The sequence below is a fragment of the Artemia franciscana genome, chromosome 1, assembly GCF_032884065.1.
Source record: "Artemia franciscana chromosome 1, ASM3288406v1, whole genome shotgun sequence".
In the NCBI taxonomy this organism is placed as follows: Eukaryota; Metazoa; Arthropoda; class Branchiopoda; order Anostraca; family Artemiidae; genus Artemia; species Artemia franciscana.
The window spans coordinates 8,340,931-8,357,162 of NC_088863.1; the positions used below are offsets into that span (position 1 = coordinate 8,340,931).

General features: G+C 36.4%; 1 protein-coding gene across 1 annotated transcript in view; it reads left to right on the forward strand.

Annotated features, from left to right (window-relative positions):
• Positions 1 to 1,820: 1,820 nt before the first annotated feature.
• Positions 1,821 to 16,232, forward strand: part of LOC136025068 (uncharacterized) — a 29,931-nt gene continuing 15,519 nt past the window's right edge. The window contains exon 1 of the mRNA XM_065700766.1: positions 1,821 to 1,993. Within this exon, the coding sequence (XP_065556838.1) occupies positions 1,865 to 1,993 (129 nt within the window). The 5' untranslated portion in view covers positions 1,821 to 1,864. The remainder of the gene's footprint in view (positions 1,994 to 16,232) is intronic.

Genomic DNA, 16,232 nt, shown 5'->3' on the forward strand with positions numbered 1-16,232 from the left:
ATTTGATGACATCGGGGGGAGTTGGAGGGGGAATCCTGAAATCCTGGAAAACGCTTAGAGTGGAGAGATCGGGATGAAACTTGGCGGGCAGAATAAGAAAATGTCGTAGATACTTGATTCAAGTAACCGTACTGAATCTTCTCTCTTTGGGGGAGTTAGGGGGGTCCAGTGCTTTTGCGAGTTCGGTGCTTCTGGACGTGCTAGGACGATGAAAATTGGTAGGCTTGTCAGGAACCTGCACAAATTGACTTAATAAAGTTGTTTTCCCCGGTTTGACCATCTGGGGGGCTGAAGGGAGGGGAAAAATTAAAAAAAATAGATATTTTTAACTTACGAGTGGGTGATCGGATCTTAATGAATTTTTATATTTAGAAGGACCTCGTGTCTCAGAACTCTTATTTGAAATGCCGACCGGTGTTAAGCCTCTGATTTTCCTTTTAAATCAATCTATTGATTCTTAGAATTTCGCTAGAGCTCATAACATATGAGCTCTTGTCTCTTCCAACCTCGTCACAAGTGCCATATGAGCTCTTAGCTCTTGTTAATCCAGAGTTTGACTAAGAAATATCTTTTAAAGAAGAGGCTGAAAGGCTTCTGTCCGTCCCTAAAATATCTGTATTTTATCTTTCTTCGATCACTTTTATATTTTCCGTTTTAACATGCATATTTAGCATGTTTCAAGTCCTTCCCACCTCTCCAAAACAATTGTCCCCTGAAACAGCATCCTGGGGAGCTTCAAGAAAAATGCCTTACTTTAGGCAAATCAAAACGAGGGCACCTATCCGGTCCTTCAAAAAAAAACTTTTTTCCGTGGGTATAGAATTTTATCGAAAGCATAAAGTAAAATGAAAGGCCACAAAACTAGCCTACAGACTGGAATTGAAGGCTATAAAAACACTGTTTGGTTGGGAGTGCTATGTCAATTGTTCATCGTAGGGGGATGAGAGGCTGGCACTATTGAGGGATGAGAAGTTGGAGACTTCCCTATGTCAGTTCCTTCACCCCCAAATTTAGAAAAATACCTTTTTGAGGGGATGTGAATCGAAGAATGTTTTTTTTTCTTGTTGACAAAAATTGAAAGGAAATGACAAATGTGCCCCGTCAAGACATTGAGGAACACATCCCCCTATGCTTTCGTGAATTGACACCCCCTGGGAGGGGGGCTTACAAAAGAAAGAAATTCTCCAGCTTTAGAAGCCCCCCTTTCTCTCTCTCAAATAATATCCCAGGATTTCGGGATAGGCTGGGAAATCCCAGAGAAAAAGAATTTGCCTCCGGAAGATTTCTGCAAAATTAGTGAAATTGAATCGTAGACGTGTTTTCAAGGTAATAAATCGTCGTGACCTACACTAAAAGGTTTATGTAACATTCCGTAACTATACAGGATTGCATTTAATCTAATCGTGGGAAAAGCTTTTTGGTACAAGGTTTAAATGAAAATGTATGCTTTCAAAAAATTAGAGTATGCAGTTTGAAATACTGCTAGTTACGTTAGTATCTTTAAGGTTGGTGTATTGAAACAATTTTCCTATTAATCAAGCATGGTTTCTTGGGCTTCCTAAGAAATTCAATATCTGACCCTGCAAATATGATGAGTATTCCAAGAAATAGAGGAGGGGCTATTCATTGTGCTATTATTTTTAATAGCCGAACTGGCTATTAGAATTATATTCTATGATTTTGTGCTTAAAACAAAATATAATGTGTTAGATTACATTCACAAGACCGTTCACCTTTGTCCCATGGGCCAACGCTTTTATTGATACAGCGGATAAGAACAAATAAGATTAGTTTTCTAAGATTTAGATTTTCTCAGTTTCAGAATATTTGGCAAAGAGTCTGTTACAATAAAAAACAAGAAGACATGTCTGTTAAGGATCATGTTGTTTATAGCAAGAAAGAATTTGTCGAGCCCCCTTCAATTCCAGTTCACAAGCGACTCTTAGATTCGTTACAGAAGAACCTTGATCGGGTTGCTGATACAGAATGGATTGTGAGTTATCATACTAATGATGTTTTACCATGGCTATTGCCTTCGCAGTTCCTTCGCTTTAAAACTTGAAACTGACATGTAAATATTATATTTATCAACCATAATCTATTATGCATCATATCCATCATAGATCACCATAACTTGCCATAACCATAACCGGTGCAACTTATTTTAGTACCTCTAAACCTGAACTGTACGCTCTCATACGGGCGTCAGTTCCCTAGATTATAGTGGAGGGGAAATTATTTAAAATAAAGATTTGAGATGCATTTTTTAAGTCGAGAGGGGGTAGTATTCTGTTGTTTTTTGATTTTGCTTCTTTGGGAAGCATCAAATAAATTATGTTTTTAAAATTGAAGAGACGGAATTCAGGGATGTCATGATTGCTGATCTCCTCCAACTGATCTCCCCCTAATTGATGATTCTCTGCTCTCAAACGCGGTCATGTATTTAGCCTGCTTTATTGCTTACGTAGTCTTGCAAGTAAATGCATTTTTGACGATGTTTCTTGCTGTTTGTTGCTTACTGAAAAAAGTTCCAATCATTACTATGTCCTTCAAACGGAGCCTCTTTAGATTTTGAACACAGCCCAGAGCTCCAGGCAAGGGCACCCACAAGGATGAACTTATTTTTTTAGAAAAATTAATTTCTCCCTCCCCCAGATTTTCAAATATCTTCTTACTGTAAGCTTTATCACTTAGCCAGTGGATTTTACATAACAAAAAAAAAACTAATTTTAAAATATTCAGGTGTTTTCCTAATTTGTATTAAAACATTAAAATTAAGAAATTCGGTAATGACGTTTTACTAACAATAATTTCTACTAAGATTCAAACTTTTGGTTTTCTTTTCCAAGGTTTTTGAATTGTTGTAATCCCTAGTTAAAATATAAACTTCTCCATAAACGGCACGCGGCAGGCTTCTATATATGGATTATCATTGTCGCTTGTCTTCTAACCGTAGACAATTTGCTGTCTTTTCATACTGAAGTCTTTTCAAAGATTATTCAAACAGGTCCGATTTTTAACAACAATATCTACTAAGCTTCATACGTTTGGTTTTCTTTTTTACGGTTTTTGAATTGTAGTAATCCCTTGTTAAAATATATACAAATAATTTCGCAATCTCCAGCCGCCCGGCCCCAGCACTAGGTACCCGGTAGGCTTTTATATATGGATCCTCGTTGTCGCTTGCCCTATAACCGCAAACAACTTGCTGTCTTTTCATTTTGAAGGAAAGAGTCACACATAAAAAAAAAGCATTGTGTATATACCATATAAGATATTTTTTTGACCCTTTGGGATAGGGATTGGGATAATGCCTATTGTTACGCCCTAACGAATGATATTATTAAGTATTTTAGAATTTTTAAATCTATTTTTCAAATGATATCAGTCAAGAAAATGTCTTTTTAGGCATTTGCCTTTTTTGGAATTATAAAATAACCTCCAACTTGACAAATACCTCCACCCCCCTCCCGCCTCAAAATGTCTGAAAAATAGATGTTAAAATTGTGAACAATGTGCTTTTTGTTATCTTGGAAAGTATTTAAGCTGGTTGAATGAAATGTTTGAGGATGGATCAAGATCCTTAATGATACCCTGCATATTTATTTTTACTTCTTTCTCCTTCAAAAACACAACTACCTTTTATGATCTTTGACAACAATAGTGTTTTGAACGTGAAATTTTGAAAAACAGGCCTAGAGCCCAGAAGCACACAAAACGTGTTTTACCGTCCTACCTTTGGCCATACCTAAAATATGAGCTGCAAAGTTTTTTTTTGCGTTTGGAAAAAAGCTTTTGCATAGCTTAAAATCACACTGTGATCATGGAATGGGTTTTATATATGTTTATATATATATATATATATATATATATATATATATATATATATATATATATATATATATATATATATATATATATATATATATATATATATATATATATATATATATATATATATATATATATATATATATATATATATACATATATATGTATAAACCGATCAATTTTTTATATTGATTTTGGTAAAAAAGTGGGGGGAGGGGGCCCAGTTGCCCTCCAATTTTTGATTACTTAAAATGCTCCTAAAACGTTTAATTTTATTTACGGAGGTTTTTATTAGTAATAAATACACGTAACTTACAAATTAACTTACGTATCGAACTTCTACATTCCCCCCCCCCTCGTAAATACTTTGCTCATTACACTAAATTTTGATTTTTGTTCCAGTTCTTTAAGAATGACCCCTCAATTACAAAGGCCATTTAATTAGAATAAATAGCTCTTTTGAAATTACTAAAAAAATACTTTAGCGTAATAATTTCTGTTCGTTTCAAGTTTTAATGTTGCTCCTTACTATCAGTTGAAAAAACTTGTTGTTTTATTTAATTTCTGGACGTTTTTGAGTTAATCCAGGTTTTGATTTTGGCTCACCGTATATGAATAATCAAAACGAAATTCGCACGTTAATTTCACTTTTTTTGGCTAAATGGCTTTCGGTGAATCCCCTTCCGTAAAGGGGCATCCCCTTCATGGAAAATTTTCTTCCACCGGAAAAATTCTTCCAAGGAAAGATCATCCCAAGTAACCCCCTGGCAAAAAAATCTTCTGACAAAAAATTCACTATGTTTTTATTAATAGGAGCTTAAAACCTCTTTAGTAGGGTTCTGTGATACACTGAATATGATATGAATTTCATTAAGATTCTATGACTTTTAGGGGGTGATCCCCCTTTTTCAGAATTAAGGCATATTTTCTCAGGCTCGTAACTTTTGATGGGTACTCAAACGTTAACTTGATGAAACTTATATATTTATATGATGACTTATATATTTTATAAGACAAAGCTTATATTATATATCAGCATAAGAGTTCGATACTTTTCTTTACTTATTGGTATAAAAATTCCTTTTTTTAGAGTTTCAGTTACTATTGAGCCGGGGTGCTCCTTACTTACAGTTCGTTACCATGTAGAGTTTCATATTCCACACAGATAACTTTAGGTGTTTCACTGAATCCGTTAAATAATCTTGATTATTTTAGTGATTTCACTTGGATTTTATTTCTTACTGATTAAATCAAAAACCAAGCCAAATAGTTGAAATTCATGCAGTTTTTAATAGCACATAAATGACACATCAGTGTACAGAAGGTTTAAGGGTGGCGGGAGTGGTGGCCCTCCTTCTATTTATAGTAATTTCTGTATGTTTTAAATATCACTTGATTGTTGATTTAGACTCAAATCGTTTTAAGATTTATTTATTCATCTATACCAGAATATGTTATCCGTATGCTTGGAGTTATTATTTATTTTAATTTCTGCTCGTTTTCAGTTATCTTTATTTAATTTATTTAATTTTGGTCGTTGCAGGTCTTTTTTCCTTTTTTCCTTTTTTCAATTTCCCTTTTTTGTACTAAGATTTAATTTGACCATTTAGTATGCTTTGAAACGATCCTTCGATTTCTTTATCATTAATTGAGGTAAAGTGCATGTACACCTTTAACCTACATGAAAGGCATTTAAGACTGCAAAATTAGAATTTAAAAAAGAAAGCGATTACCCCCACACTATATAAGACAACTTAAATGTATGTCCAAATTTCGCTACCTTATTGAATGTATTGTTCTAAACCTAATTTTTTCATAAATATTTTTGAACCAATATTTGAAAGGTAAATCACAAATTCCAATTGTTACATTTAAAATACTTTCTCGAAATATGGTTTAGCTGCTTTTATGAATAGAACAAAAAAAAAAGTAAAATCCTAACTTTGGAGGTATAGTACCAGTAGTGACCGCCCTTTGAATTTCACCGGGCCCATAGCCACCACTCTTTTCTTCTTTAACGCAAAAGTTTAACGGTGATTCCCTCAAGATTACGGTGTTATTAATTTGCCTCAAGTTGCAGGTGTTTGTTACATAACTGGAGTTGTATGTTACGTAATAGGGAGTGTTTTTCTTTCATTGTTATGTCAGATGTTTAAAAACCTAAGAATGTAGAGGGAAAACCTGAAGGGCCCATCAATCAAGATACCGGTATTATCCTGAGCTTTGTTGGTGAACTGTATTCTGTGTTGCTATGGCTCACAGGCCTTTTGCAATGGATCTTATCATATCTATCATGCAAGTGTAGGCGTTGCGTAATAGTTTTTTCTTTGATTGTTAATTACTTAAAAACCTAAAGTTGGGGGGAGGAATCTTTAGAGCCCACTATCCAAGATGCAAACGTAGGCGTTACTTAATAGTTTTTATGTGATTGTCAATTACTTTAAAAACCTAACGGGTATGGGGAAAAAGCCTCAGGAGCCCCAACTAGGGACATAGTTCAAATTGATCATAGCCCAATATTTACATTTTTGTTTGCTTTACACACAAGCCCTTTTTTCATTGTTGCTAGCAAACAAAGAGATTTCCCGTAATGTGTGAATTTTCTAGGAACAACGGCAAATTTTTAAGTGGTCCTGTATTGACCTTTTAAGAACAAAGACCGACCGTTACGAAGCCTTGCATAGATATTCAAGAGCATCGTGCAAGACTTTTTTTACTCGCATAGTGAGATCGGGTAATTCCCTTCGTTTACGGGGACTATAAAACCCGGTGCCAGAAGAAGAATTTTATTGCACCAGCTTTCATGATGAACAGTAACACATCTATATATTTTAAAAAGGAATTGATCTCTGCTTATATGCAGGTAAGCAATTATGTGTATTAAGGATACCCCTCCCACCATAAAAAAGAGCGAGATTTTACTCAAATAAGAGCTAATATAAATCTCTATATGGAATAGGAAGTAAAAACCTGACAATCTCCTTCAAAAATATTTTTTATTTGAGGCATAATAGTCTTATTTTATAATGACAGAATACATTTCAGTATTGATTCAGAGTTCAAGGTGTGAGGGACCTCTTTTTGGATTGAACCTATCACTAATATTTGGTAAAGGATTATCGTCTCTACCTGACCTATAGCCAATATTTTCATAAGAATTAATTCAGTGTCCAAAGAATTATAAATAAGCGGATTATTTTCAGACTTGAGTGAAAATTCCCTTGGGAACAGTGATTTCTCTTATCGATATTTTCATGACCTATATATGATATAGGTCAGGATTAAGCAGTTGCGAAAATAACTATAATTACCGATATTATAGACAAATGCGTTATGATGAAGGTGAGTGGAGAAAAGTAAGCAGAAGGGTGGGGGAGAGCTGTTTGCAAGAGCCGTGGCACCCGCCGGGCTTGCCCCTTAAATTGCGGGGACAAGGTAGGCAGCCTCCAACGCTTCCCTTACTTCTCTCGCAAGTGAACCTTCAATCTAGAGAAAATGAGAACTGGTAATTTGGTGCGAAGATGAACTTTTCTACAGACCTATCCTTTGCTTTGTACAGAAATATCTTGCTAAAGGAGTTTCGCGCGATACGATATTTGAGTACATGACCGATTTCTTCCAGTCTTCGTCTCTTTGTGAGACCCGTAAATTGCTTTTTTTAAAGCTTTTTCCAAATGAAGTCTCATCGAAGCGCGTAAGAGCCAATGCTGCATTAAACTGTGCTTCGGACATTATTCCTTCGCTTTTAAAGTGCGATTCCCAGAACACTAAGCTTCCGGACTTTGTTATCAAATGTCCCAGCGAAGTGCCAATGATCCCTGTTGATGCCTTCAGTACCCTCAGTGCCAAGGTGAACTCTTGTTTTGAACAGCTGCGTGATATTGCGTCCAAGGTTACTGAGGGACAGTCAAAGCTTGCAGCCCCTACTCAAAACATAAGAAACCGTCCTACGCTGTCGTTGTAAGAAACCCACCCCCGGAACTCAGCGACCCTATCCTTCGCATGAAGAAGCTCGAAACGTTGGATGGTCACGATGGGATCGTAAATCTGAAATCTAAGCCACACAGCAAAAGCTTGGTTGTGATGGTACGTGATAAGCGCTCAGCCGACATGTTGGCTGCAGCTGTTACTAACTCCATTCCAAACGTTGAAACCAAAGTAATTGATAAAAAGCCTTTAGCTGTTGTCTGTGAAATACCCCATAACTATTCAAGAGCTGTTTAGAGGCCTCAGTGGAAGGACTTATTAGTGCTAATCAAATCGGCAATTCTCGCACTTTTCGCCTCGAGTATATCGACAAAACCACTCTGAACGCGGTACTGGAGTCTGGAATCCGTATTGAGTACGAAATTTTTCGCGCTAAGCCCTTTCAATCCATTCCACGTCAATGCTTTCGCTGTCAAAGTACTGATCACCTGATTGGAGCTTGTCCCCGCTCACCAGCATATCCCAAGGGCTCTAGATGTTCTGGCCCTCATGTTAATTCCAAGGAAAACCCTTGCCAAACCTCGCCAAAATGTGCAAATTGCACTATGGAATACGTAAGTTTTAGTCTGAAATGCAAAGTTCTCCGATCGGATCTCAACAACACTAATAAATGAATGCTCAAACTCCGTTTAGCTTTGTGTCCCTTAATATTAATGGTACAAAAGACAAGGATCTACTGATTAGTGAGGTGCTTGAAAATGATATTGTGTTTCTACAGGAGCACCTTCTCTCTAAAGTGAATGTTGATAGCCTAAAGCATTTTTGGACCCATTATACCTTCTTGAGACCCGCCCAGAAAACCCGTGGTAGACCATCAGGAGGTCTGGCCATCTATTTCAGACACAAGACTCAGCCGACATTATTTCAAAGCAACGCTAACATCTTAGCGATAAAATGTGGTGATACCGCATTTATAAACATTTATTTTCCCTGTAATAAAAAGACTGTGCAGTCATTCTCTAGTTTTTCACAAGCATGTAATCGCCTACGAATACTACTTAGCAACCTTTCAAAACAAAATACCAAATGGGTTCTCGCCAGCGACATGAACACTGACTAATTATCTAATTCTTACCGATCTGAAATCTTTCTCGATTCACTACCCGGAGGATTCCATCTTGCTGATAAAAATGTCCTATTTACTTATATTCACAATCGTGGTGGTCTTACTTCCAACCTTGATCATGTAATTGTGTCAGATTCAACTCTACTTTCATCAATAGTTCATGTGGATGACTCTAAAACCGACGACGATCATTTTACGTGCCAACTGTCTTGCTCCATGGCAAGCTCTGTGCAACATAACTCTCCCAAGTGGTTCTCAAAGTTAAATTGGGAAAATACCAATGTTCCACTTTATGTACTGACATTGTCTCAGTTATTATCATCTATTAAAGTTCCTTCACACTTATTACAAACATCTGTATCTACAACTTCAACTCGGATGGATATCAACTCGTATTATCAGCAAATAGTGTTCTGTCTAAAGTCTGCTGCTAAAAAAGCTGTTCCCTCCGAGTGCGTGCCAACGGGTACTCGCAATCCCTTTTGGAAAGTTGACCCTAAGTGAAGATGGCTAAACAAAAAGCTAAGATCTGGCTTCGTATGTGGATAGCCTGTGATCATCCTTCTTCTGGTTCAGTACATCAAATAAAACAGAAAACCAAACGAGAGTACAAATATTCCCTGCGTAGAGCGAGACTGAATGCCTGGGATGGTCCTTGTGACAAGAAATCCTGGGATCGTGTTATAAACAGTGTAAAGTTCTCACCTCCAATTAATTTGTCTCTTCGGCTATGTGACTTCTTTTTTCATTATAAAAATATTTTGCTTTCACTTAATATTAATCTCCAAAATCATTTTACATAGCTTGTCAACTCAATCCTCCCAATTCGTATCAACCAATCTCAAGTGTTGTCGGTGGAATCTGGTGTTTTACTCCGAGCTCTTAAGCAAGTGAATAAGTCTGAGTCTCTCGATAGTGATGGTCTTTGCTTCAAGTTTTTTGCTTATGATTGTCCTGAACTGCTGAAGCATTTGCAGTTATTTATTCAGATGTGTTTGGCACAGTCTGCTGTGCCAGGTAATTTTTTGTCCGTTTGTATATCTCCCATAGTTAAGAGGGGTAAGGATCCCAGTGCTTGCTCTAATTACCGTCCTATCACTGTGTCTTGTTTTGTTAGTAAGCTATTTGAATATGTACTTCTGCCGGCCATTAACTCCAAGTGCAATTTTACACCCTTCCAGCTTGGTTTTAGAATAGGTATGGGCTGCGTTCAAGCTCACCATTTTGTGGGTCGGCTAATGAAACAAGCTGTTGCTCAAAAAAGTCCCCTGTATTGTTTGACTGTTGACATATCTAGTGCTTTTGACAATGTAATTCATTGTTTTCTCTAGCAGCCTCAGGTGTTAACCTTTCTATTGTTTCCGTGCTTAAGTATTGGTATGCTAATTCTTCAGTTAGGGTGAAGTGGAATGGTACTGTAGGGGAGTATATTCCTGTTAAAAAAGGCGTTAGGCAAAGTGCCGTGTTATCCCCGAGCATATTTAAATGTGTTTTAGCTTCGTGTCTCCAACGTCTTCAACCGTCATTTTTTTACAATGATAATTTAGGCATTAGTCACGTTACATATGGTGATGATGTTCTGCTTCTTAGCCGGACAAAACATAGTCTAATTACCAACTTTTAACGGCTTTCAGCCGCACTATCCACAGTAGGCCTTTCAGTTAATGCCTCCAAATGTGAGTTTTTGTGTTTTGGGAGTCCTCCATCAGCATCACCTCTTTGCTTGGGTTCTTCAACTATACCATGTTCAGCAAGTATTAAATGGTTCGGTCTCTCTTTTTCCACTTCACTTTCGTCTACTTGCTCCGCTATTACGTCCAGCGTGCTGAAAAGTATGCGGGTTGGATACGCGAAAATTTCACCAAATCGTGGTTGGTATAACCAAAAAGGACTATGCCGTCTTTATTCTAGTTTTTGCGCCCCTGCTGTTTTTTATCTTTCTGGTTTTGCTTTCCTCCTTCGCAAGAAGAATACAAAAAAAATACGCTCAGGATATTTTAAATATTGCAAGTATTTGCTGCGTCTGCCTCGGTGGTATCGGAATCATACAGTCGTTTCTAAATTTGACATCGTTGATGCACCCTCGCGACTGAAACATTTATCTAAAGATATGTGTCTTAAAACTCGGCAAATGATTGGTGTTTTTGACCCTCTTTGGCCATTTTTTGAATTGAGGTAATTTACTTATGTTGTATGTTGTTATGCTGCTATGTTATTTATGTTGTTATGTTTTTTGTCATGTTTTTTTCTTTTTTGTGTGTTTACTCCACAGTTTAATGTACTTTGTGGGTTATAAATGAATTATTATTATTATTATTATTATTATTATTATTATTATTATTATTATTATTATTATTATTATTTACTCTGAATTTGACTGCTACTTCAACGTGCCTTTTGCATATTCAAACAGGAATACGATTACCAATGGCCATTTATTCAGGTTTGGCCTTAATTATCTTGAACAGGTATCAGACATACATAACGTGAATAATTGAGGAAATTGGTTTGCTTTAATATTTCCTTTTGTAATTGAGTGAAAGAATTCCTTATACATTTACTGATTGAGATTTTTACATCTGCTATTCTTTGGGAATTGACGCATTTCAACCACTAAAATAGTTGTGTAAATGTTACTTATTTTTGCGTTAGATTTGTGGCTCCTCCCCTACATGAAGGCTCTGCAGTCATCTTGAAGCCATATTTTTTGGCTATGGATGGCTCATTAAACTCAAGTTTAAAAAAAGAGCCAATGACAAAACTAGAAAAAATTTGTTGTTGTGAAAAATGCTGTGTCAGCCATATTGGACAAAGTGTATGTGTGCGCGGACGGTGTGAAAGCACCATTACTTAAACGCGGCCATTACTTAACCTCAGATAGCGATGTGTGTGTAGATTATAGACAACGTCTCGGTCTGGAGAAAATTCAACAGTTGGCAAGAGGAAGGTCCTTTTTTTCTATCTAGAGAGTCTCTGGATCAGCAATGTGTTTCTTATATTTTAGTATGTAATGTATTTATTTTTTGCACAAGTTTGAATCTCTGTTTTAAAAGTGATTAATATTATAATATGAACTTGCATGCATCCCACACCCAACACTACCCAGCCTGGGCCTGGCTTTTGTCATCCACAGTAGTCACTGCATATTCCGGCCGCATCTGGTTGGCCACTTCTCCTGCCGTCTGGGAAAAGACAGGCTAAAGTGTCTCTCTAATTTTCAAGAGCCAATGTAAATATGCTTCAATGTTTATATAAATATGTTTTAAAAATTTGTAGTGCTTTTATTTAAATTAAAGAAAACATGTATTTTATTTTTGTCTTTTTGAACCTTGTTATTTACTCAGCAGTTTGAGTATACATCAATTTAGTTTTATCTTAACAGTGAGATGAGTAATATGTATGAATTTAAAACGCCATTCAGATCATATCTTATCAGACCAAGCATTTTCCTCTTAGAAATAAGCCAAGGAATTTTACACCCAAATGCCCATGGACGTCTAGAGGTCTGATCAATGCAACCCATATGAAGGCGTCTTTGTTCAAGGCTGCATGTAAAAGTAAGACACAGGATGATCTTTTGAAGTATAAACATTACAAAAATGTTCTCACTTCTTCAGTTCGTTTAGCAAAAAAGCTGTATTTTTCGCGTCGAATTAATGAATGCAAGGGGAATTTGCGCAAGGTTTGGACTGTAATTAATGAAGCTCTCTCTCGCAAGAAACACAAACATTCCTCTCCATGTCTTTATAGAAATGCTGATGGTTCTGTTGTGGACAAAAAATCCTCAGCGAGTGCCTTCAATTCGTATTTCACCACACTTCCTTCAGTTCTAATTCCACCCCCGAGTAGAGTAAGTTGTTTTCCCTTGGCAGAGAAGTCTTTTTTCCTTTCCCCATATAGTACTACTGAGATTTCTAGTATTATTTCCCAACTTCCTAGCAGTCGTTCAGTTGATAGTTTTGGTTTGAGTAATAATGTCCTTAAAAAAATTAGTCAGTTTGTTTCTCATCCGATTTCACACATAACTAACCTCTCTCTTTCTTCTGGTATTTTCCCTCATTCATTTAACGTTGCTACTGTTCTACCTTTGCACAAAAAAGGTGATTCGTCTCTAATTTCAAACTACAGACCTATTTCTCTTCTTCCCGTCATCTCAAAGGTTGTTGAAAAAGTAATGTATCGTCGACTCTCTTCATTTGTATTTAGTACTAATTCGAGTGATTGAAATTCTCTCATCACTAACCATCAGTATGGTTTTCGCCCCTCATTCTCTACCTTACATGCACTTACTGATGCTAAAGAGTTTGTGCGTGTTAATCTGGACAAGGGTTTGTGTGTTTTCGGTCTATTTCTTGACTTTTCAAAGGCCAATGTTCTTCTGTCTAAACTATCCTTATTTGGTGTGCATAGAGTCCCACTAGATTGGTTTAGGTCCTACCTCTCAGATAGATCTCAGTATGTTTTGGTTAACCGTACTTCTTCCACTACTTTGCCTGTATTGAAATGTGTCCCACAAGGCTCTGTGCTTGGACCACTTTTGTTTCTAATCTACATTAAAGATCTTGTTGAAGGTCTTCATCCCCATGTTCACCCTGTTCTTTTTGCTGATGACAGTAATTTTTTCATTGCTGCGGTGGACCTGCCATCTGCCACTTCTATAGCTCAAGGGCTTCTTGATAAAGTAAAGGATTGGTGCTGGTCAAATGGTATGGCTCTTAACAGCCGAAAGAGTGCCATTGTCAACTTTAGGACCCCTAACCGCATGAGAGACGTACGGGAGCCAATCACCCTGACTTTTGGGAATGATATTATACCACAAGCTACTATGGTGAAACTTCTTGGTATGTATCTTGACTGTTTTCTTTCTTTTAAACCGCATATAACTCACACCCGTTCCTTAATCCTCCGCCAGTCTTCAATGTTGCACCGGATTAATTCATTTCTTCCTCCTGATATTATGGTTTCTCTTTATCATGCTTTTATTCATCCTTACCTTTCTTATTGCTGCTCTGTCTGGGGCAATACTAATAAATTTCTTCTCTTTTCATTTCAAAGAGCCTAAAATAGGGCAGTGAAGGCTACTTTTCTTCTCCCTCGGCTTTACCCTTCCTCTGATCTTTATAATGATACTGGAATAGCTCCGCTGGATCATATTATAGGTAAAAATACTCTTTATTTAGCGCATTCTGCTTTTCTAGGCACTCTTCCACCGACCCTGCAGCAGTTTTCTCAAGGACAGGCTCAGGTAGGTACTTTTCTTCTTTGCGTAATTCTTCTCGACGATTTATTTTTACCAAAACGATCCTCTACAGCAGCTCAGAGGTCTCTTGTCTATCAGTCAATTCTATTATGGAACTCCATCCCTTTGGATGTCCCTCTTTTTCTTTCTGCAAAGGCTTTATTTCTTCGGGTCTTTCCAGTTAAATAATTTTTGTCCCTCTTTTAATTCTATCCCAATTTGTATGTCACTTCTCTTCATTTAAAATCTTGTCTTGTTCCAGTGTTTTTTTTTTTTGTTTTTTTTTTTTTCGTATATATTTTATAAGTGTTTTATTTTTGTTCTCTGTGGCCCATTACAAGCATAGCTTCTTGGGCCTATTAACTGATTTACTTTTGTACTAGTTTTCTTTAGTATTAATAAATTGATTGATTGATTGATTGATTGACGCCAATGGACTTCTCCCTTTCACCAAACGAGCACTTTGCACATAATCTATAAATTCATTATCAATGTCGTAATTGCTGACGATGAAAAATTGATTTTACTTCAAAATGCCCTTTGACGTGTCAATAAACATAAACCCTACGGTGAAAGACCACTCAAAGCAAATGCCATTGATTACACTTAACCTAAAAAGCCTGTAACTTTGAAACTAAAAAATCAAGAAGAAGAAAATGTGTCTAAGGTTTTATCAAGTGCTCTAGACCTAACTCCTCACTCGTATCGTGAGCCATCTCAAGGACTCTTGAAACCATCTCACTTTTTACCAGAATGATGGTAAAAAGAATAAATTTATAATCACAGCAAGACCTACAATCTAATTTATTTGGTGCTACATTTGTTCCGATCGTAAAAGACTCGAATCATTGGATAGTCATTTGTATAAATGTTCAAATTAAATTTCTCAAAACGTCTTATTAGGGATAAACACATTTTAAATGGATTAAGGGAATATTGTCAAATATCAAAAGATGTTTTTAAATCCTTTTTGGAAAATACAAGCACAACTAGTGGTTATCATGATTTAAAAGGTACCAATCGAAGGTGTCTTAATATTAAAGCATCACCTATTAATATGTAAAAGGGTAGTGGACACTTCGCCACACGCTTACGTTCAAAATGCCGCAATTTCCGAAACGTGTTTGTAAAAATATTTGTGAAATAGGAATTTGAAGTTCCCCTGACACACTTGCTTAAACTGCTGGATTTGAAAAGAAGCTAGTGACAGATTATTTACAATGAGAGCCATGCTACATTCCTCATCGAAATCATAGAATTCCTGGTAGTCATTATCGAAAAACTAAATACTGTTTCCCATTGCATATATTACAAGCAGATCTCTTGACGAGATTCAAAGACGTCACAATAGCCCGTACAAGTATATTTTACTTGTATTTAGTGTTTTCAGTCACTAAGCATATGCTGTTCTAGAGTACTTAATAGGAGTTGATGAAGTTAGCAAAGCCCATGAATCTATCTTTGAAAAGATTCTTATATAAAAATTCAAACAGGTTGGGGAAATAAATTTGTTAACCCACGCGTTAAGAGAGTTTCATTGAAATATAGTACCATACTCTACCATAGTCATAGTCCAATAAAGGCAGTATTGGCTGAACGTTTGATAAGGACAATTTGGCTTTTAATCTTGTGATATTGTGCATTGTAAAATACTGTTGCTTTTATCCAAGATTTAAATAAAACCATGCTGATTTATAATCAACACCCTCATCGATCCATGCCCAACCTTAGTCCTCGGGAATGTCATCACGGTTAAAATACACTTGACATTTTTCTCAACCAATATTACAATGAAAGGCAAGTGAAAAAGAAGAAATTCAATGTTAGTGGAACAGTTTTAATCAATCGAACTAGTAACATTTTTGAAAAGGGGAGTTACTTGTGGTCTACTGAAGTTTTTAAAGTGTTAAAAGTCTTAGACACTAATTCTGAAGTGAATTGCCTACGTGATATGAAAGATGAAGAGATTCTTGTCAGTTCTTACGAGTAGGAATTACGAAAAGTTAAAGACAATGGAATGTATCAGATGGAAAAGCTATTAAAGCGTTGATCCCTTAATGGTAAGAGACAGTTGCTTGTTCGGTTTCTAGAGTACGACTCTGATTTTTA